A 24,048-nucleotide genomic window follows, 5' to 3' on the forward strand; every position below is an offset into this window, starting at 1 on the left:
AGCTGGATAGAGAGCAAAACCTGCCATGCAACAAATAAAACTGTAGCAGTATCTGTGCGATAATGTTTTGAACTTTGTGATGAGATTTTTCCTGAAATAAAGAGGCACACTTTTTACTTTTCTGTAGTAGAAATCCGCCGGCGGAGCGGACTGAGCAGAATGGAAATGCATGGAATGCGTTTTCAGCCAGTATAGAAATAAGTCCTGAGGCGTAAGTTGAGGAGGACAAGAGAAGAGTGTCTGGCATCTTCATAAATATTCCACGAATATGTACAATACACAAAGTAATAACAAATACAACAGACTTGACAGTAACTCTAATAGAATTACAGTCATTTCAGGACAGTGTAACAGCAGCACAAAGATAAAGTAATGGAATGGAACAGAAAGATTCGCTCTGCATCCAACTCGGCTGATGTGTCGCCCTGCGAGGAACTGTGGATGGTGTTCGCTGCTCTGTGCAGTTGTCTGGTGTGATTTTTAGCAGGTAGTTATTTGCTGCTTTTGTCTTGTCTCTTAGACTGTTGCATTGTTTTCTTGAGCCGACGTAATTAGCCGGTAAGCTCCAAACAGGCAGCGCTTCTCAAAAAATAAAGAGCAGCAATGCTTCACAGCCGTGCTTAAGGCTCTGTGAGGCTGTGCTTTGAGCGAAACGCAAGCATTATTGTGCCATAAATCCTCACAATGACAATGCTTTGTTGCTGGTGTTGAGCAGGTATAATGTTTTCCATGACCACCGTGTAAACACGGTGCTAACATTTGCTAATTAGCTCTTAACACCAATTAAAAATTCCATGGCAGTTCATCCAATGGAACCACAAAAATCAACCTTGTGGTGGCACCAGAGGGACAGTCGGGGCAATCACCAAATTCATTAGCATTCTCTGGGGACCGTGAGTATCTACACACAATTTCATGGCAATACATCAAATAGTTATTGAAATGCTTCAGACACTTATCAGAGCAATCTTTGATATAAAAGCTGAATCTTCGAACATCAATAATCAATTACGGTCAGCTGATAGCCACAAAAACTTGACCAAAGTCTCAGAACTCCCAACTTTTTTTGACCAAGTTTTCGCTGCTCTAGACAAAAATATGAGTGGGTCCAGATGAAGGCTAATAAAATACTCTTAGCTGTTAGAGCATGGAAAAGAGCAGTGCAAAGACCAGCCACAGAGTCACATAATGCATACATATACACAGAAATATCACTGAAGTATGCAATCTGCTCCCTCCACTCGGCATTGCAGGAGCAGCACGATGCATGACGTGTTTTCCCAAAGTCAGTTTTGAGAGGCGGAGATTAAAAAGGTATTTGGAGAAACAATTTACACACATCCATAAATTAATCGCCGTTAAGATGCCTATTTAAGGCCAGGGGGAAGCCGGGGTGCTCTAAATGGCCGGATCGGATCACAGACGAGACACACCAAAAGTGACTGCGCTGGGAGAAACTTTATGTCCCAGCAGCTACACAGCACCAGGCTGAATATGAAGGGATAATGGAGCCAAGAGGACAACAACAGCAGACTGGTATTAATGTATAACACCACTGATAACAGGCTGGGTCTGTCCCAGTGCGCACATTTTGGGTTTTCAGCACATAAGTGCATGTTCAAGCGCCACCTGGTATAGAAGCAAATGTGGCCCACTTCTGAAAAATGCACACTCCGTTCACATAACCCACACTTGATGCACACGTACTAATACCATTTAGGAGTGGGTTTTGGAGCTAAGCGTATCCCACAATCCATCGAAATCTGCTGCAGACAGGTGTGCTCCTATGAGCTGGTTTATGAGCATGAAGACGCCGTAATCACCGTGACATTCTGGTTTAAATGCGAATACAATCAGATGATCTGATACAGTTTTTTTTTTTTCCATTTTTAGGGCCAGCAAGACATTTTTGCAGCGTGCATGAATGAATCTTCATAACTAGTATCTAAGTTGAAGTAAAACATCTCTTAGATATCATAAAGTAGAAGCAGAATTTAAGGGAAATATTAAATTGTATGAAAGTGCAGCACTTTAAAGAATAAAACCAACAACACCGACTTTCTCTTGTTTCCTGTTGCTAACTTCTGGTTGGTAAGGTCGTCCTGTATGACTCAGAAGAGAGAGCCTTTATGTCAACTCTTTGCGAAGCACAAATATTGGAGATTTATGACATGCTGATGCTGATGTACTACGTGAGGGTGCTTTGATTAGAATCATCCACCAAACTACAGAATAATTCCTGATATTTGTCTCCTGTGATCCTTCTGTCTCTGCAAACCTGATTTTCCACTTTCAGCTACTTTTTTGCCCCTCTTTGCATCCTGTGCCACAATCATTACCCCTGCAACAGCAATGTGCGACTATATGAGTCGATCAAACATGCTGAATGTTTTGCATGCGCAACAATGTGGAACTTGGGAGTTCATATGCAAACACACCACCTCAATCAACACTGGAACTCCACAGAAATGAGAAAATTCAACTTCTGTTGGGTACACAGTGTGGAATATGCAACTGCAAAAAAATGTATAAATCATTGTGAGTCAGGAAAACTTTAGGACATGTCATAAAAATGCAATATGCATACATAATATATCCTGCAGCTACAGTGCACTGCCTTCAAAAAGGCATAAGATCTCAGAGCACAGTTACACAAGCGCTGCTTAGCACAGCCAGACATGAGATTGTTCAGTCTCATGGACTGTCTCATGATGTAACTATTCATATGTTAGCGGCTAAGATGTGAGGATTTCACAAAGTTCATGGTAAGTTGTGAGAGACAAGACTGGAACAAGAGAGAGTCAATTATTTATTTGTGTTTTGCAGCGAGAGGTTATTTCTTGGCTTGGCTTCACTCTTCCCTGCAGAAGAATGAGACTGTTATTAGTTCTCTCAGCATTTCCCAGCATTCCAGGCGGTGCTGCAGGAAAAACAAGGTTGTTTTGGTTTTCCTGCCGGTCGCCCTAATTCACCCAAAATTGTGGCAATAACCGACGGGGCAAACATGCATTATAGAATGTGCAGACTGTCCAAAAAAAAAACTGTGCTGACAACTTGATGATGAAGGAAAAGCCGTGCAATGAAGCCATGCTCCATCCAATTTGATTTAAAAGCTGACTGAATCATCTCAGTGAGGGGTCCATAGCACACTTTTTCAGGGCGTTTGTAGAACGTCCTGTAAGTGTGAGCCACAAAACTGAAATCCATCTTTTACTCTGGAAACTTCAGCTGAGGCAAAGTCCATCAGCAAGTATGTGCTACATTTTTGTGGACTTCAGATGGGGCGTTTGTGCAGGAATAAATCACATTAATATCTCCATTGAACTCAAACGATGCTACTGAACAGCGTTGTAGAGGTTTACATCTCACCTCAGAGCAGATCTCTGCATGAGAAAAGAGAATTTCTTTGGTTGGAAGCAACAAGCGCATTCATGTATGATTATGTATATGGATCATATGTGTGGTGAGATGTGAACTTCCATCACAGATCAAGATCACAGTGATGGAAAGGCTTGCAGTTGTGTGGGAGTAAATGACCTCTTTCAGGCGATAAAACAGTTGTATTTTAATGGGAATCGTGTCTCTTAGCATCCGTCAACCTCAGATATAGAAGAAAGAAAAGAAATAAAGGGACTGATAAATTCATCTCTTCGATTTACCTCGAAGAAGATGAAGATGCGTATTCTTCAAAGCCACATGTCAGATTTTGGGACATGGACTTTTCGACCAGCGCTCACCAATAAAACTGTCTGCACCTGGTAATAAGATAGCACAGGTGTGAACGAGGAGAAAAGCCACACTGTTTGACACTCAGAGAGAGTGGGAGACGTACAGGATTGGCTGTGAGGAGGGGGACGACACCGCTCGAGCTTTACCCATTCCTCTCGGCCCCATGCATCTGCCACCATAATTTGCGATAATGACGGCATCCCAGCAGGGCCACTTTGCACGGAGTGATTCGGAATTGATTTAGTGCATTAATTATGCCCCTGTTACGCTGGTGTCATGGACAATATTTTACAATTTGATAAGCAAAAGACGTGCCGTGGGATCATTTTGATGAATTGCGAGGGTTCGGTCGTGGCGCGCTTTTATGGTCGTACCTTTTAATTTAACGGTAATCACCTTCCCCCCTCCACGCCGCGGAGGCAGCAAGACTTTAATTTCACCTCTGAGACCTCTGCTCCGCGCCGTGTCTGCTTTGATCAGGCCGACGAAAAAGCAGACATGCAGCCGACCACACACACACACACACACAGAGAGAGAGAGAGAGAGAGATGAATGCCTCCTGAGAACAATGGTGAGTTGTGCGCATGCATGTTTAATGTACATATTTGTGTGCACATGCATATGTTTCCATAATATGTGCCATATGAATATGTGTGTGCATCTATTCTGTCATCCTCTGCATTCCCCTCTCCACGTTGAAACAACAGCTCTGTGGTGCTGCAGGCTATTCAGCCAGGAGCCCGGTAATGAGCAGGAGCAGAGTCTCAGTGGTACCACCTACCAAGCCCCCCCTGAGGGCAGAAGACACCCAGTCATCCAAACTGTGTGGCTTCAACTCCCACCTGAGTCAGGTCCAACAGTGGCAGCACAAACAGGGCTGTTTGCCCTAAACAACACGCATGTATGGCATATTTACACCACTTTTATGCATGATGCATCTCTCTTTCCACTACTGAACATAATGCTGCACCCACAACAAATGTATTTCCTTTAATCTGTAGCTCCCCTTGAATGCACTGCTGAGATCTTAGCATGTTGAATGACTCCACTTGAGGATGAAATCATCCTTAAATATGGAATTATATGATTGTCATATATCAGTATATGTGATTTCATCTAGAGTCAGGGCTGCAATTACACTTTAATGTATTTGGAAGCACGCATGGACATTTTTAATTGTTTTTATTCTATTGTTATCCCTTATCTTCCATTTTTTCCATCCATTATCCATTCTCTCCACCGCGATTGCCCACAGGTGGAGTCATAGTTGCTCACAAATAGTTAAATAAACATTAATATCTGCGTACAACTATATCAAAGTGGTTACAGGGGTTGTTTTTAACCTTTTGTCACCCGCTGTTCTGCCTTTGGGATGTTGGCACTGTGCAAAACTTTATGGGCTCCAAGCAGAATAAAGCTAGATGAATGTATAATATATGTATGAATAGATTAGAGTGTTATTGTGGTCAATTTCAGGAAGCATGTCCAGTCACAATGCATGTGGTCAACCTTAAAAAAGTCAGTGGTTCAGATGATATGACATGGATTTATATGTTAAGAGTTTTCACAAGCAATTTTGCTTAAGATGTTTATGAAAACCTTTTCTCTGTCACAGGTGTTACGTTTCTCTCTCTCGTCACCTCCGTTTGCTGCTGCTCATTGTTTGAAAACACAAACCTGAGAAGCATCCAAAATGATCATCGAGGCCGTGCACGTCTGTGTTCACGCGAAACAGCTGCAGCAGCAGCAGCACCAAAGCAGAAATGATGCATTCAGTTAGTTGAAGCAGCACCACGGCAGCACCCCTCTGCCCCTGGACTTGCTCTGTTACCAGGGGATGGAGAGGGGGGCAGGTTATCAAGGGGGGTGGCATCAGGCGCAGTAGGTCCCTATTATCACCTGCTGTGTCTATGGTCGTCTGTCAGGCATCAAGATGTTTGAAAAGGGTGGAAGAGCGCGCGCACACACACACACACACACAGAATGGGTGAAATCCCCGCAGCTCGGATTTGTGTAAAATGTCATTTTTCTCTGACAGTTTATTTGAATTTTTGAAACAAAGTTTGTTGCAACAACATCCTGTTTATGTTTTTTTTTTTCCAGTCATAAATTGAATTTTGGAAAGACTTACAAATACGCATTGAACAACAAAAATCCGGAAATGTCATTTTGTCAAAATTGGCGGAGAGCAAATTCCCCTTTTTTCTCTCGACAAAGGAGTCTCTGTCTGTCTGTCTGTCTGTCTGTCTGTCTGTCTGTCTGTCTGTCTGTCATTAAATTTTCCCAAAAAGCGTTCATCTAATCGACTCCATGCTGTACCGCTGAGAAGCCAAGTGAAACACTTTTTTTTTTAGCTCTCCCACATCACTTCTGGTTAACAAATGACTCAACAGCAGAAAACAGCCACATTCTGATAAAAGAAATGAAGCAAAGACTAAAAAATTTTCTTCTCCTGGACTTGGATGCCTCCATTACCCCACAATTAACAAACTATAAGATACATCAGGGTTCTGCCACCGTGATCTGGCAGGGTGCTGGCTGCCACGAGCAGGGTGCTAATTTTCCCAGCGTTAAGAGCTGTAATTATGCAGACGCTGCCGGGTGAGCCCGCGAGGCGCTAACAGCTTCCCGTTCCAGGCGACAATCCCAACCTTTCATGAGCTCCTCAGCTGGTTCAGAGGCTAATGAAACTGCACGACTCGCCCGGCTAGCAGGCGCAGTGCCATTATTTGGTAAAGAGGCCCTGTGACAGCCATTGTGCTGCGTGAAGCACAATAGTGTGAAACATCTGTAAAGAGCAGGGACGGAGAGTGAGAGGAGGAGCACTTGACCTCCTCACTGACCTTGTCCTCTACCTCTCTCTGTCTCTCCATGTAAATGGCATCTCTCACTGTGAGGGGAGCGCTCTCCTCTCAGCCTCACTCAAAAGGCCGACAGCACAGAGTCCAAGCCCGAAAAATACACAGATGGATCCAGATTGTCATGAGGAACTAATTGGGGGGGGACTAAGACAACTTTCCAATACACACGATGGCTAAAAGTACATGAACACCAGACTGTTCTGGTCAGGTCTGGTGGGCTGTTTTTCTGTGTTTTCTGTGCTATCCATTTCTCTGTAAGGGTGTTTCGATCCACTGGTTTTAAGTGCGTTTGCAATGTGCACATCAAGAAAAAAAAAAAAGTCCAAATATCACCACAAAGCTTCTGACAATTGGCCGATGAAAAGTTGACGCATCGCTAAAAACAATATGTGCCAAAGTGCAATGGAAACAGACTTAGAATGAACACATGGAAAAGAAAAACTTCAGATTGAGGTATGATTACTGTGGTGAAGCGAGAAAAACATGCAATATTTGGTGGTTTGTCCTCTGGAAATATAGAAAAAACTCTGACATCAAAGCTGATGTCCAATTACACAATATGGAGTAATTCATTACGTATCATCCATGAGATCAATTATGCATCACACATGACTTATTCATTGCAACTGCCCAACCGACAATGTGCCTCCTTCTCCTGATGTGCGGCACAATTTTCATGTCGTGCAAACCGAGAAAACTGTGCAGTTTGCTGGCCATCTTGGGTTTTGGCACAGTGAGTACAGCATGTTATCTGTGGGACATTAGTTTCAGTAGGTCAATGAACCAGACCTATAAACCATCATGGCGATACAGGGGATTTAACATCTATTTCCTAAGCAGCTTTTTTCATTGATTTGACATCCTCATATTTAGTTATGGAGGGTGGGAAAAATAGCGTTTCCCTCCAGTGTCGGGGGAAACTGTGAATCGAAATGCCACTAAATGATCAAGCTATCATGGAGTATCAGCAGACATAATTACAGTTTCTCATAGACTACTTCATAAGCGTGCTGCCATGACTGAAGTGGAAATGTTATTTTGAAGCATTTGGCGAGTATCAGTACATTGTGGTCTGACGTTGCCAACTGAGACGTTCATTTTTATACATTCCACGTGTGCGAGCATTTCGCAGAGCGCACCGTTTATACACAAGGCCCCAGATCATTAAGCAGCGATGAGGAGAGTGTAACCTTTCTCAAATGAATACCTGAAACAAACAGAAATCACATTATTCAGATGAAGCCTTCCACATTATTTTCCTTCCTTTTGACGCTGACACTGGCACTCTTTCAGTTACATCATGTGTTGTTGTGCAGGCTTCTTCTGCAGTGGATTGATGGCACCCGGCGGCTGAATTAGCACCGACAACTGTTTATCTTGAAGAGCTCAACTCCTAATGTTTGCATAATATTGGTGGACGGAAACACACACTAATTAGCATCTTCATTTGTTCATGTTCTGGAAATTCATTTAGAATTTGTGCTGAATTTGGATGGAAACTTCTCTCTCTCTCTCTCTCTCTCCTGCCTTTATTCTTCCTCCCCATGTGCCATCATCTGAGTATAAACTGCAAACTAGAACCCCCTACACAAGAGGAGGCCATAAAAAAGACCCCTCTCATTCTGCCTTTGATGCTGCTCTGGTTTGAAGCTGGTTGGAGATACAGTACAGCTGTTGCAGACTTTTAAAAGTGCTGGGGCAGTGATTTAAGCTAACTTGGTAACTACAGGTGACTTGTGTTGGAAAAATTAGATTGACTGCTCGGTGCCCGCACTGCCATGGTTGCTGACATCTTTATGTGGATAAGTTAATTAGGTTTCTAGTTCCCAGACCACCTCAGGGACGTCACACTGCACCCATATGTGAGTGCCGAACATTTCAGTCCAAAAACACGGGCCTTAATCTGCTACAGCAGCCTCCACTCTTCTGGGAAGACTTCCCACCAGATTTTAGAACCTGGCTGCAGGGATTTGCTCCCATTCAGCTGCAAGAGCATGAGTGGGGTCCAGAAATGATTTTGGCTCACATGGCCTGGCACGCATTTAGTTGTCCAAACCATCATAGCAGCGTTGGATGGGGCTGAGGTCAGAGCTTTGTGCAGACCAGTTAAGTTCCTCCAGCCTTTTCTTTATGGACTTGGAAGCACGCGTGGTGTCTTTCAACTCAGATTGCAGGAAATTCTGAGATTAAGGGAGGTCCTGTGCATGCATCTAAAGCAGGTTAGACTATTGTTACTCCTCTCAGCTCTTAGTTAATGACAAATGCAGCTGCCAGAGCTCTAAATACAAAGGCATGTACACATATGAGACCCATTCTTAAGTCTTTGCAGCAGGAAGGTCTACAAATCACTGGGATAAGAATCTTCTACAGTACAACACTTATCTCACGCATTTTCTCATTATGCTACACACACTTGGAACAAACTTCCAGGTGACTTTAGCCACTGAGCGCTCACTTTTGTCAAATATTGTGAAATGAATTCAAACTAAAGAGCCCAACCTCTGAAAAACATTCTCACACCATAAGTACACTGAGGTATGTGGCCACGTCGTCTATCGTGAATGAATGGTGGATGGATGACAAAGAACGCTGAAGGACGCACTGTGAAACAAGTGTGATAGAGTGGAGTCTGAATTACTGCCTCACAGTAAATTAATAGCGTGGAGTCACACTCTCAGCCAGAGAGGAGAGCGATCGGATGAGTGCTGAATAATGACACACAGAGACGCAGTAATCTCTGACGAGCACACTGATCTCAGCAGGTTAGAGCAAGGACATGAAAGAATCCCAAAAAGTGCAAGTTGTAGCTGACGAAGCCATGATGCAAACGACCAGGGATTATAGTCAGTCATAATATATGAGATAAGCAACCTTTGCCCCCTGTGAATGCATCCTGTAACCTCATTTTAACTCAAGTGCTGAATTCATCGTCTCTGTGAATATGACATCCACACAGCGGGCTAAGTGCGCACACACAAACACACACACACACACAGACGCTGATAGTTTGCTAAGTATATGAGGCAGCAGAGCAGAAAACGCGTGCCTCCACAATAGATTTCTGAGGATGTACGCTTTGAGAATAGCTGAGCTGCAGAATCACCGAGCGCTTTCATTTGCAGCTGAAATACAGCCCAAGGAAAATGGGAAGCTTTTGGTGTGAGGAGTCTCTTTTCTCTCCTCTCTCATTTCTTTTTATTTATTGTCTCACTGCGCTGAACTGAACTCATGGAGCCATGTTAACCCTCTTTTTTTTTTTAAAAATGTGAGGGTTTGAAAATGAGTGCTTCTTTACAAAAAAAAAAAGCTCCATCTCTGTTTTCTCTCCGTCTCTGCTGGCTGGTGTTTGCCAGAGATAAGCTCTGTAAAGAGTGTCTCTGTCTGCATGTCGACATAGAGTATACACCTCAGTGACCGTGCCATTCATCTCTCTTTATTGCTGAAGCTTGTGTGTGTGTCTGTGTGTTTGCAACTAACTGATAAATTCAGCACTCTGGGGAGAAGTTCGAGACTTAAAAACGCGCACACATGCGCCACTGTGGCGGACATCCCCCGTCCCAGCGCTCTCAGCTGCGGCCCTGGCATCGCGCCCTGTGTTTAGCCGCCGGATTGATCCAGCTTTAATGAAGAGTCCTCCAGCCTAGGTGACATCATTAGCTGGTTGTGGGCCACTGCGGGCACTTGGCAGGGCTCCCCGCTTCACTTCTGGGAAAATGGGTCATTCTGAGTGACAGACAGACAGTGGCCGGGGGAGCCGGCCAGCAAACTAGACAGAGGGGGTATGCCAGCGCGCAGTGATGCCCTTCAGACACCTGTGCCTGTGATCACAAAATATTTTATCTCTAAACCAAAAGTACTTCTGAGGAGCCTGAAATAAGACAACAAATCTAAGACCAACTTTAGTAAACGTATTGATGCCACAGCTGGTTTATGAGCTTTATTCTGGATAGACAGGTGGACAAGAATTGCAAAAAAGTCAGTAAAGTTCTTAACACATGCAGAATGTTTCAGTTTTGAACCATCAAATGAAGTCCAAATCATCCTAAAAAACTTTTTTTGTCACAATAAGCAGAAGGACAAAACCTCCTCCATTGCTAAACTGACGGAAAAAGACTAAGACTTCAAGTCTAAAAGCCAGATTTCGTTATGAAATGGTGAGTTGGACCCAAATTGGGCAAATTCAGAAAGCAACTTCTATTATTTTTCTTAATTTTCTAAATCATAAAATGGATAACAAATCTCATCAGATCGCAAAACCAAACTGACCGAAAGCTCGATATGAAGAACTTTGTCGAGTCTCTGGATCAGATGCAGGATGATGAGGAGTCCTCTGTGACCTCAGACCTCTGACCTGATCTGTGTAAATTCAATACATTTCAAACTGGATAAAAACGGCAAAGAAAGAAGAACGAGCCACATACTATATGTTGAGTCAAAAGTGATTTTTTACATGTGTAAAAGGAAAGCTGGGGTCAAACTGCATTAAATACTCATGTTTGGCTTGATCACAGTGCTGAGGGCACTGGAGGTCAACTCAGGTCAGTCGAGGTTAGACACAAATACTGCAACCTTCAACACTGCAGTTTGACAGGGCTAAGATGTATCTAACCACAGCAAATTAATCTTTAGTGAGATGGAGTAAGCTCCACCCATGCAGGTTCCTATGCTGGGTACACCAAACACTGACATATGTGAATGCAAATTGAACCAGATCTGATACAGACTGGACTATAAAGCTAACTTCATCACATTTCTGGTCCTCAAGCCGAAGAGCAGACAAGACTGAGGAAGGAATCAGAGCGGTGGTTTGGAAGAAAGCTGGACCTGAGGAGGCTGCGGCACCATCTCATCCATCTAACTGTCAGCCTCTCACCAGGCAAAAATCACCAAGCCGTCCTCTCTGTCCCTGCCCTCGCCTCCCTCCCTCTCCATATCTTCCATTGCCCCCTATCCCCGCTCTCTCCACACACATATATGCAGACACAAACACACACCCCTGCAGCACAGTAGCTGAACGTCATAGTTTTAGCACAGCAGCTGTTTTTGCCTGCCATAAAAGCGACAACCCTCCAGCTCTTCTCCCCTCCCTCCTTCATCCCGATTCCTTCCCTCCATCAACACTCTGTCCATTTGCTCATTTGTACTGTATGTACTGTACCTCCAAGGCTGCTGTGCTAAAAAGAACATGGAGAGTCCAAATGCATCAGTTCTCCTTTGCCACCCCCAGCCTGAAGGTATGAACACATGTGTGGTGTATCTGGTGAAATGTGTGTGCGTGTGCGGATATCTCTGCATGCTCACACTGAACTTTGCATGAACCACTGTGTCTGTGTGGGTGTGTGCATGCGTGCATTGCTTTAAGTTTCAGATGATGCAATGGCCAAAAATGCCAGAAAGAATAAAACACAAAATAAAAAGAAAGAAAATATCAAAGCTGTGTTGCAAACACATTTCAGGCTTTGTCGCTGGAAATCTGTAAATACATTTATGTGGCTGTTGTTGGGGGGTAAAAAAACACAAGCCTCTAAATTTAATTTCAAGTCTTGTTTTACACAGGGGGTTGTCCATGAAAGTGAAGCACAATATCTGCACACCTTTATCCATTCTCATAGTATTGCACTTCCAGCTCAAGAATTAGGATGTGGTCTCTGATTTCTTATGACCAGCAGCATGTTTGCTACATAGTTTCCTTGGCAACCACATAACACCCAAATCCTGACCCCCCTCACATCCACTTTACAATCCCCCAGATGCCTAATTGTTTCCCTAATGATGCTGCGCCTAATGGGACTGTTTATGGTATTCATTTGATAGCGCTGGCCCAGTAATTAGACTACACCTCACTTCATTAAACAGCAGGGGGAGGGATGGCACCTCGTGGTCTGTACAGTATACACACATGCAGTTGCACAAATGAATTTTCACACACTGTGGCGATGACGGACACACACACATGGACATACATACAGGACAGGAAGCAGACCCATGACAGTCCTATGTCCTGGAGGGCTGATGGTGGCACTTTACATTCGGAGAACTGCTCATTTGCCTGCAGTGTCTCAGAGCCATTTCCTCCATAGTAATTCTGATCAGTACCTCTTATCATGAGTTTCATTGCATTGTACAGTGTTGTATTGCACTAACATAGGGCTTCAATCAATATCCATGATTTCTCTCAAAGCGAACAAGATGCTGAACCCATCGCTGTTTACATATTGCAACACCCTGCAGATAAGAGATTCAGCTAAATAAGCTGCCCTGAATGCAAATGTAAACTAGCTCACTGTTGTCTCTTGAAAAGGCTGAAAGTTTGGTAAATTAGGAGCGGTATCCATTGCACAAAAAAAGCTGATGTAGCTGATTATCATCATCCAAAAAGGCAAGGATAGCAGTGGTTAATAGAAGAGTTGTACAGACTTTATTTTACTCTATTCTTCAACATCTGTTTTACCACACCTGTGAGCAAGCCTGGCATTAAATTACCATCCAGAAGAGTGCTACAACACTGCAACAACACAGTATGATACCGTTTTGTGAGTCCCGAGTGGTGAGGAAAGGCTGGGCAATCCTCATGTATCACAGCCTCTAAGGTGAACGTGAACTGTCACCTGCAGGACGGAAGTACAGGGTACTGTTTTTGGAGTCTGCATGTACCCTGAGATCCTTCATACTTTCAAGGTTAAACAAATCCTTGGGATATGAGTGATGTGTCATTTGCAATTTGTTGTCATTAATTGTTGATTGTTATGGAGCATTCTGCTCCAAACAAACATACCAACCCTCTCTTATCGTCACTATCCATGGTTCTGAAACTTTGCAAACCTGTTTGCGACTCTGTGCTGCAACACTTCCATCCATGTATCACCCTGTGTCACTATCCATGGTGCTGAAACAGTCAACTCTGTGTCACTATCCACGGTGCTGAAACAATCAACTTTCTCTGTGTCACTATCCACGGTGCTGAAGCAATCCATTCTCTGTTTCACTATCCATGGTGCTGAAACAATCAACTCTCTCTCTGTCACTATCCATGGTGCTGAAACAATCAACTTTCTCTGTGTCACTATCCGTGGTGCTGAAGCAATCCATTCTCTGTTTCACTATCCATGGTGCTGAAACAGTCAACTCTCTCTCTGTCACTATCCATGGTGCTGAAACAATCAACTCTCTCTCTGTCACTATCCATGGTGCTGAAACAATCAACTTTCTCTGTGTCACTATCCATGGTGCTGAAACAATCAACTTTCTCTGTGTCACTATCCATGGTGCTGAAACAATTCAATCCTATTTTCTGGCTGCATCTGAACTCATTCCCTGTGCCCTCAAATGTGCAATTTCATTATAGCTACTTTATTTGAGTGTCCAAATTCTGTACAACGGGTGTTATTTATGCTCTCAGCAGATCCCTTAAAAGGTGTCCACATGCACTACTTTCCTGTAAACAACACTAGCACACTGTCTATTTACTGCTCACTATAGAGTAAAGTACTTCTACTATCTGTTATATAAGTAGCATTGAATGAGCGAACACAGCTTATGTGTCCATGGACTGAAACACTGAAGCTTTATATAATGCTGTCCATTTTGTTTGAAAGACTCAAACAAAGTGTGCACTAAGGCATGATATTTTGCCCTAAACACCATAAAATTCTCAAAATGGAATGACGAATAGGGAAGTGAGTGACCACACCTTCACCTCTGTGAAGGTGGTGCTGAAATATACATTTCTATCTCTCTCAATGAACCTGAAACCCATGCAGATACATCGTGATGTGTGACCATCTGCTGGAGTACACAAGCCAGCGATGGTTCTGTGCTCATACCTTGAGGAAGGAGAGGTTGCGGTTTCGATCGATGCTGGTAATCTCCAAATTGCCCATGACAACCTCACAGTTCTCGTAGAGCTTCTTCAGGGTGTGGTACTGCTGGTCCAGGTCAGACGGTGTGCTCAGCTTGTTCTCTGTGCCACGACAAACTGGAAACAGAGACAGAAAAAGCTGGGGTCACTTCAGACGCAATGTGTCGCATGGAAAATATGATGACACATCCAAAAAGCTCAAGCGCAATGGGCAGAGCCAGAGAAAAACAGACTTTAAGGCTCAGGCTGGAATTAAGATTCATAGAATGTACTTCGAAAACATGAATACAAATTAAAATTAATGTGTTCTGGTCATTCACGACCATGATAGTTATTATCTTGAAATGCCATCAGGCAAGCCAACTTGATCCCATACAGTAGGCTGCCACTGCTGCTGCTTAATACTTAAAGGTCAGCCAACCAGCTAACCTAGCTTTTTCAGTGGTAAAAGTGATGTAAAATATAATCCATCTCTTTTCCCTGGAGTTATTTTGTAAGGAAAACTCTGATTCTTTCACTGCACTTACTGAGGTTTTAACTAACATACCAGAGTACAAATACATGGTTCAATGACCACCGTATAGCACAGTCTCAGAGAAATGCTAGAATCAGTTAGATAATGAATGGAGGATGAGAGAGAGGGCAGAAAAGACAGAAGAGGAAGAACATTCAGGATGGAGGATTTCAGGGCTAAAACTGTATTGTGTGAATATGAGACAAAGACAGAAAAGAAGAAAAGGAAGTGAAACAGGAAGGATCGAAGGACAGAGAGGAGGAATGGGTCTGGAGATTACGTAAATTGCTAAAAAGAGTGCAGATTGGCAGACGTGACCCTCGACAATGAGGAAGCGCCAACAGTCGAGACTTGGGGAGGGGCAAGTGGGGTGAGAGGAGTGGATATCATTTCTCTGAGGCAGTGACCTACAGTCGGGGTCTGGCACCGGCACACCATTTAATCAAAGATATTCAAATTGCCTTGGTTGACCTTTACAGAGGGTTTCACTTGGAGACTTTACGAGGCCAACGAGATTACAATAGTTTGAAGACATTATGGTGAGCAGAAACAGCTCTATTGGTGCGCGGGAAGGGCCGGCAATTAGAAATTGGGAGATTTTCCTGTTGGTTTAAGTAAGACACGCACAAACAACCATTAAAGCACAGAGACACACAATCACACACCTGTCTCTGACATCTGTTATAGCTTCCGAGAGCCTCAGGAAAACACCCATCCACCGATCAATATTAATGGTACTGACACCTCCAACTAAAGCACATGTATACTGAGCTCCACTAATCATTTCAGCCATTACAAACTCCAGAAAAAAGGTCATGAGCAGTCATAAAGTTTATGTGCAGCAGTATTAGATGGGGGAGGTTGCAGTGGATGGGTAAAACACAGGACTTTCACACAAGAGAGCACCGACTTAGGTAGCTAAGGACAGGGATGAAGATGGTACCTTTAACTTGTGATCTCCAGAAATTTTAGTTTGTCTTGAAATGCCAAAAAAAAAACAAAACCCACAACAAATAATTAAAACACACAGATTCAGTACATACTGTGTTTGTCTGCACTGCTAAAGATAAAAGCCTGACAATGGACTAATGCAAAGGCGACCACTGTAATTAGTTCCTACCATTTTCACCCATCAAGCTCTCTTTCTGTCCCTGCCAGCCTTTCCACCAGTCAGTCAGCCTCCCCAGCCTCAGTCCTGCTACCATCTGCTCCACTGAGCTGGCTCCATCGCCAAGCTACCACAGGCATGACTGGAGGTTTGTGTGTCCTGTCGGTGTGTGCGTGTGCGGTATGCGCCGGAATGGAGCTTGGCTAAATGCAATTAAACTGCTCATTAAAGTTCGTCAGCGGTTCAACTTTGAATAGATTTCACTTTTGAAACTGAATTCCATTCCTGCCAACAGCTACAACTGGTGACTGCTGGTGCGGTCTGGAAAAGGGAGCGAGGGAATGTTATTAACCCGTGCTTCACAAGCTTATTCTTTACTCCTTTTAAGATGATGGACATTGCACAACAGAAACGTAACCTTCCCATTTCTGCTGTGAAGAACTCTAAGCGGATTTACTGGTTTTTACTTTGTTTCTGGCAAATGGGTGTCCTGTGATTACATTTTCCGGAGCTACCTCTTGTGGTTGTGTGAGTAATATTTGTCCAGAAACTGCAACAGCGAAGCCTGTAACTACAACACTGGAGAAATGGGTTTATACCCCTATTCCTACCAAACGCCAACACTGGTTTCATTTAGCCAGCCAGCCAGTCACAGTGTAAAAATTATGAGTATGTTTCCTATCACTAGCTGTGCTATGACTTCTAAAGTATACCTGAATTGGTAGTATACTTAGGCTTTTATTTTGAAGGCAGGGAAGTAGTCATAATTTTTCTTCAGTATAAGATTACAGATGTACTTGTCTCATCATGAGCTGTAGTGTTTACAACACATCACTCTGTTCTCTGGTCTATCAGCAGTTCTCTGTATCTGTATCTGTCAATGTCCAACACCACAACTCTCAGGACTCCCCGCACAGAGTCTGAGAGTTTTAATGTGTACTTTTCAATTTTTTTGTTGAGAAATGCAGGTTTTCCAATGTGTTTAAATCTCTTGTTTTTGCTTTGTTATCCGTTTGCGTGGTGTATCTGACATAGATGGAAAGAGTGAAACATAATGATTGTTTTTACTTGGAACAAAATACAGCTGCAAAATAACAATAAGCAACTGTTCTGATGATCAATTACTCATTTCAGTCCTGTTTGTTAGCTAAAAAAGCTGAAAAAGTCAGGTTCCAGCCCTTGGACAGGGATATTTGCTGATTTTCTAATGTTTTCTAAATTTGCTGACTGAAAATCTTTGGGTTTTGAACTGTTCTTGGACAAGAAATTAAAAGATGCCACTCTGGAGTTTTGGAAAATATACTGGACTTTTTCTATTTTACTATTTCCTGACATGTTATGGACAAAATCATTACTCAGCCTTTGTCATGTCTTTTAAATACACCGGCTGTGCATTTTTTATTCGCCAAAATTCAGATTTTCCACATCCAAAGAAGAAGAATTTTCAAAGGAGAGGACAAAAAGAGGGGAAAAAACCAATGGACTATTGCATAGTTGAACTTGCCCCTATATTGAACAACATTGAGAGCTCATAAACTCCCATATTGCTTTATGGATCGTTGGCTCTGCAAAGATGAGCGCGCTTCCTCTCCTCTGTGATCCTCCATATTGCTGTGGGTCCAGGATGTGTGGGACAGAATGGCAGTGAAGGGACCTGAGCTATGGTGATAAATGAGATTTGCTGACCACACACACACACACCCACGCACACACCCACACAGATGAGTTATTAGATTAAATGATTTAAGAGCTGCTACAAACTCAAAGGAAGCCTGTGCGAGGCTCTAAAATTGGTCAGATCGATAAACGCATGTGTGTGTGTGTCTGAGTGTGTGTGTGTGCGGATGAAAGGTTAGTGGGTGTCTGTAATCATCTGTTATTGAAACCTACTTGCAGGTGTGTGCGCGAATTCGTCTGTGTGTGCGCCGATAAAAGATCAGAGGGGAGAGGTGAAAAGTGAGGGGAAAACAACTCTCAAAAGCCAATATCTGCTGACACACACACACACACACACACACACACACACACACACACACACACACACAAAGAGAGAAATGGCACTCATTCAGGGCGAGTAAGCAAGGTAAAGCCAGGCAAAGAAAACAGAATTGAAAGCGAGAGAGAGGGAGAATGAAAGAGAGACACAATCTTGTATTTGCGAGAGTGGGAATGACGTCCAGGAGCATTAGCATTCATATCGACACACTCTACTGTAAATGCTCTTTTCTCTGGGCTCATTTCGAAAGTGTCTGGATCCATCTGCTCTACCTCTTCCTCTCTCTCTTTTCCTAATTTCTTTTTCTCTGCCGTTAGCCATCTATTTCTCTATCTCTGCCCTCCCTCTCTCCGCACTCCTCTTTCTCTCAGGCTCAGCGGTGGACAATGTAAGTATTGAACCTTTTTCCCTGTTAATGCATTGGGTGACACAAGGTCATGTCCACTTGACAGCCCCGGGTGTGTGTGTGTGTGTGTGTGTGTGGTGGGGGAGCAGATATCTGCCAATCAAGGCAATAGACAGGATATGTCTACAGTTTTGTCTTTGCAGAGACAAAGATAGACATTTATTCAACCGTGATTTGTTTAAACCTTGAGGGCCTTGCCTCTCTGACCTCGACCAAGTGGTTTCAATTTTCTTAACTTAATCAAACATAACACACAAAACCAGCATTATCACATACTACAAAGGCTAGAGGCGCATGTCTCATGGCTGGCAACAGACCTTAGAAACAGGACAGTTGCCTGAAGTGCTTCTGACTACAAAAATATGAACATATGAGCATCTAATCCACCTTTACTGTGATGCAGCTGTGGTCATTTAGGTATAAAAACTACTTGTTTAAGGTCCATGGTCACAGTTAAAAGACACCTGCTACCAGACACAGTCAGTATTCACACAGCCACAGCAGATCATTGGCAGGTAAATGTACATAGGTGGTCTTGTAATTTGACTTATGATGATCATCAAAAGGAATTCATCAGTGGTAAAAACAAAACAAAACAAAACAAAGGAAGACTGGGTGAGAAGAGAAACACATGAAAGAAAGAAAAAACAGTCATTGAGGCAGGAAGATGAATGCAGCAGAGGGAGGAACAGAGAAGCAACAGAGCAGCCCACGGACAAAAGGAACAATAGAAAGAGAAGGAGTGAGCTCTTGGCAGTACTGTTAGTTGTAGTACAATTCTTGGTGATTTTCATGCAGTCCAGCAGTGCAGATACTAGACTCCAATGACTCAACGCCTTCACCAGAGAGTCAGTTTCCTCATCCACTTTGATGACGTCTGTGTTTCTATAACTGATAGATAATGAGCAATAACGAGAGTAATGACTTAAGTTGGCAGGCTTCACAGGCTGCAATGATGTGGTGATTTTTTTTTCTTCGCTCTTTGGTCTCCGTCCAGTTCAAATACAGATGGAGTGTGTGCTTTCTATGTCTGTGTCTGTGGACATTTTTGTGTAAATACATTCTGCTCTCGAGTGTATGTGTGCTCTGGCTCCATGTTTAAACACATGCATATGCATTGAATTAAAAGAAAAAAAGAAAGAGAAAACTTCTCACAGCTGGAAAAACCCAGTTTTCCTGCTGGCGTAGCCCTTTGAGTCGCTTTTCTGGCTGAAACCGACTGAATTTAATCTCCCTAAATTGAATTACAACTTAATCCTGCCTCATAACATTCTTCTGGGAGGAGAAAACCTTGTGTACTTTAGTAACAATGAGCAAACATCCCTGTATCCTCAGAAAGCAGGAGTGAGTAATGCAGGACAGGTGGAGCAGAGAAATATGTATGCACCGCAGGTTCGGGTGCAGAAGCCAGTTCTGATCTGTCCATGAAGGGAGAGACAACCGACACACTGAGCTATTGTTCATCTCTTCTCCTGCTCCTTGCTGCCTCTTCTTCGGCTTTTACACTCTCTGCATCTGATCTGTTATCATGTTTCCATCCTCCTGTTGCTGTTTTAGGCTCAGATTGTCTCATTTTTCCATCATTCCTCTTCTCCTCTCTCCTCCTTTGACCCTTCCCCTCCCTAAGCATTAGCTAGTAACTGAATTCAGCTCTGACAAGGTGGTAAGAGAGTGAACGGTAAACGGAGCGATTTCATTTTCATTTTCATTTTCTGATGATGCATGTCACGCTGAATCTGATTCCAATGTTGGAATGGCGGACTCCGCCACAACCACTGACAACTCCAGTACAGAGAGATAATTACTGAATTTAAACACATTGAATGGCGATTGCAGAATGAATGCAGACCAAAAATAGCACCAAAAATGGGGTTTGATTGAATGAAAATCTTAAAGATTACGACTTAAATGTCTGAAAAGGGATAAAATTTCCAATTGTGATTTTTTCTGCAAGTGCATTACACGCCACCGTGTTTCTTCTTTCATTTCTGTTGGAAACCTGAGATCATGAGCTGCTAGAAGTCGGACAAAAGAGTATGTGCGTTTAAAAAGTGGGAAAGGCTGTAACCTCTGGGTTTGAGCCGTAATGGCTGACTGCGTGGGTGGCGTGGTAACTGCAGGGGTCAGCAAAGCGACGTGAACACGACATAAGTTAAACAGAGCAGGTCAAAGCGCGGACACAAGGTCTCAGCTCTATTCACCAGATTTCTGGCAGAGACATTACAGAGGTTGTTTTTTTTTGCATCATCTGCTTTTAGCTCAGTTAGCCACAGCCACATTTTCAGGCCAACTCAAACTGCAAGAAACATCTATCTCTATCTCTGTTTTTGCAGCACAAAGGGGCAAACGTCCAAACGAGACACTTTCTAAATGTTATTTCTTGAGAGGAACAAGCAAGGAGTCAAAAGCGCAGAGTCTGCTATCATCTGCCAATCCTCTGTGTCGAATTACAGTTTGTTAGCAGTGACTCTGATGGTTTTTCAGCAAGAACGAGATCATATGAGCGGTGGGAAGAAATACAAAACTAAGTTTGAACGACGCACCAAGTGGACTGTGCGGGTTTGAAAGTGGCAAAATAATGGCACAAATCGCTGCTGAGAGTTCTTTTTGTGTTCATGGTCAAACATACGGTCTGAGGGCGCAGGGCGAGGACACACATAACGGCGCGATCCCGCACACATTTGAGGGGGCATGTCAATCAGTTTTTAAGAATTTATTCAGCTATACTGCTCCAGCTCCAGTACAGTGTGATCAATAAAGTTCAAAATAAACAACTTCTCCTGGGGTAGAAAAGCAATAAGTGAATTTTTAAAGCATAAGGACATTTTTTCCCTACACTAGTGTTCTCCTGAGGACGAAAATGAGAACTTCAGAAAATCACTTTGGGTACTCTCTCACTCACTCCTACAATCATTTCAAATTCATTGCTCAAGTTCACAATTATTGATTAGATTGGTCTGCACCAGAGGAATAACAAAGGAGAGGTATTAAATTGAGCACCTTTCCTTTGAAAGTAGCAGCCTGTTGGAGATAAGTGAAGCACAGAAGCAATGATGCCGGGGCTTTGAACGTGATAAATGATGTATGTCTTGGACTGCAAGTAACAATTAGTTCTACTGTGAAATAATCTGTGGATTTTCCCAATTAAGTGATCAATCTCCTGGTGTATAAAATGTCAGAAAATGGTGAAAAATGCTCAGAATCCAAGGTGACGTCTTCAAGTTGCATGTTTTATCTGACCACTCCATCGGAAATGCAAAGATGTTTAATTTAGTTTAAACGATGACGAAACGCAGCAATCGTTCAGATTTTTTGTTCAGATTGAATTTTTGTACTACTACTACTACCACGACCAATCATGTAAGAATTGCAGCTCAACGTGCTTCACAACAAAGGGATCACATGCCACAAATGCTTCACAACAAAACTTCTGTTTGTTTTACAAAAAAAAACAAAAAAACATCCACACTCCACTCCTGCACCTATAATTCATAATCAGATGTTTTTGCTGTTAGCTGTGTCTTAGTGTAGGTGTCTTTCAGAGGCATAAAATTGGGAGGAAAAGTAGGTTTAAACCCTTTTCTTCAAAAAAAAAAATGTGTATTTTCTGGTTAACGATGAGACTTAATTTATATGCATGCAAAATACTGTCTGCAGAAGACAACCACACACACAAATGCACTCCCTTAGTCATAAAGTGCTGCAGAAAAGCCACCATCCATCGCTTCATCACACAGCGCACACACACACACACACACACGCACGCACACACACACACACACACACACACACACACACACACACACACACACACACACACACACACACACACACACACACATCCTGCACCTCGGCTGACACACTCCCACACGCCTGGCTTCAAACAGCCCAGGAGCCGGGACCACATCAGTGGTGGACGGTTATTACTGGGCCTACCAGCCTTCATCCCCCCTCATCGCTGCGCTGCCACCACCACCATCACAGTCCTGAGGTGGTGCTGACGAGGCTGCCGCGGAGCTTACAGGCTCAGCTATAATATGAGCTTACTGTATATGAAATGAAGACTTTCATTCCAAAATGAGATACCCACCATTGAAAAAAGAAAGAAATGAGCTCCAGACAGAAAGTACAATTAAAAGTCCAGTACGGAATTTTTTTTAGAGGCCAGCAAGTTGCCCTTGGTTAATAGAATGATAATACGTTTCCAGACAGTTCATAATGAATCGCAAATTTAGGATATTTCTGGGCTTTTGGTAGATTGTAATACATTGATGGTAAATGTAGACCTATTCAAAGGGTCAGCGTGACCCCTTCTCTGCATCTTTTATCTGAAGTGAAACAATTCCATTCAGATTTTAGGAAAACCTACTAAAGCATGAGTGCCACGCCTGCAGCACTTAAATAACAGATGCAACAAAATGTGATCGAATGATTGCTAAGTAAAGGAGAAAGTAGAACATGGAGCTTTAACTTTGTTGAAATTCTGTAACCGCGACTCTTTGAAGAAATCTAATCAGCCCTGCTGACAAGATGTTAGTTTGATAAAGCAGACTTTAACTTTTTAGCTTTTAAAAGCTTGTTTTGGGGGCTGTTTGGCATGAAATGCCACGGCCTCCTTTTCTTTTGTGTCTCTGTCAGGGCCAAGAACAAAACACATCCTTAAAAAAAGGAGACTCTTTGAAATAAGCTTATTCAAATTGCAAACACAAAGTCTCCCTGTCGCCCCATTTGTAGTCCTTTCCATGCTTAAACTAAACTTCCGAGCATAAATGTACATTAATACTTGCTGACAGATGATTAATCAAAGCATAACAGCTACATTAAGTCTTGCGACTTTCATTATCGATGAATCTGTATACTACTTTCTCCACAAATGGAGTTGTTTGATCTCTAAAATGCCAGAAATTTGTGAAAAATATCCAAAGTGAGAAAGTGACGCTGCTTGTTTTGTCCGACCAGCAGTTCAAAACTCAAACATACTTTAGTCACTATGACAGGAAATTAAGAAAATTGCTTATTTGGGACCAAGTGGGCCAATGTCACTGAACAGGAAGCAGCATTTCAGCTGCATAGATGCACATCCTGTTGAACCAATCAGAGGGCAAGGAAAACCCTGATGAAACCTGAGAGCCAAGACTCGGGGGAAAATACACAAACTCCCACAACTGCTGCCCCTTAAACCCGTGGCTGTGAGCACAAGGTAACAGCCGACTGACTTGACGATGGATGGAGAGTATTTCAACATCTTATTCTTTAAAATAGTAAAAAATTCAATGAAGGAAGGTAGGAGGAGCCTGACGTGGACCACAGACAGTCTGTCGTGACAGCCGACCACCACGCAAGAAGATTTCACATTAGTTTTTCATTATAAGGACGACCCCATTTCCCCTGTGACTTGAACTTAAAATTGTCCCTGAGAGCTTGGGCAGCTGATCCAGGGCTAGCGGGGGTTCAGAGCCATCAGTCACCTCTCAGCAGGGTCTCTTCCCCTTCAAACCCACCGACTGCTCTCCTGTAGCTCCTCTTCCCACCTCCTCTTCCTCTTTGTCCTTCCTTGATTTTTACAACTGCTTTGC

The 24,048-nt window shown here is 43.0% G+C and overlaps 1 protein-coding gene across 2 annotated transcripts in view; it reads right to left on the reverse strand.

The window, feature by feature from the left end:
• LOC139352082 (receptor tyrosine-protein kinase erbB-4-like) overlaps positions 1–24,048 on the reverse strand; it is a 223,706-nt gene that overhangs the window by 93,498 nt on the left and 106,160 nt on the right. For both annotated transcript variants that reach the window (XM_070994128.1, XM_070994129.1), the window contains exon 2: positions 14,414–14,565. In XM_070994128.1, the coding sequence (XP_070850229.1) occupies positions 14,414–14,565 (152 nt within the window). The remainder of the gene's footprint in view (positions 1–14,413; positions 14,566–24,048) is intronic.

This window comes from Chaetodon trifascialis, chromosome 24 (genome assembly GCF_039877785.1).
Source record: "Chaetodon trifascialis isolate fChaTrf1 chromosome 24, fChaTrf1.hap1, whole genome shotgun sequence".
Lineage (NCBI taxonomy): Eukaryota > Metazoa > Chordata > Actinopteri > Chaetodontiformes > Chaetodontidae > Chaetodon > Chaetodon trifascialis.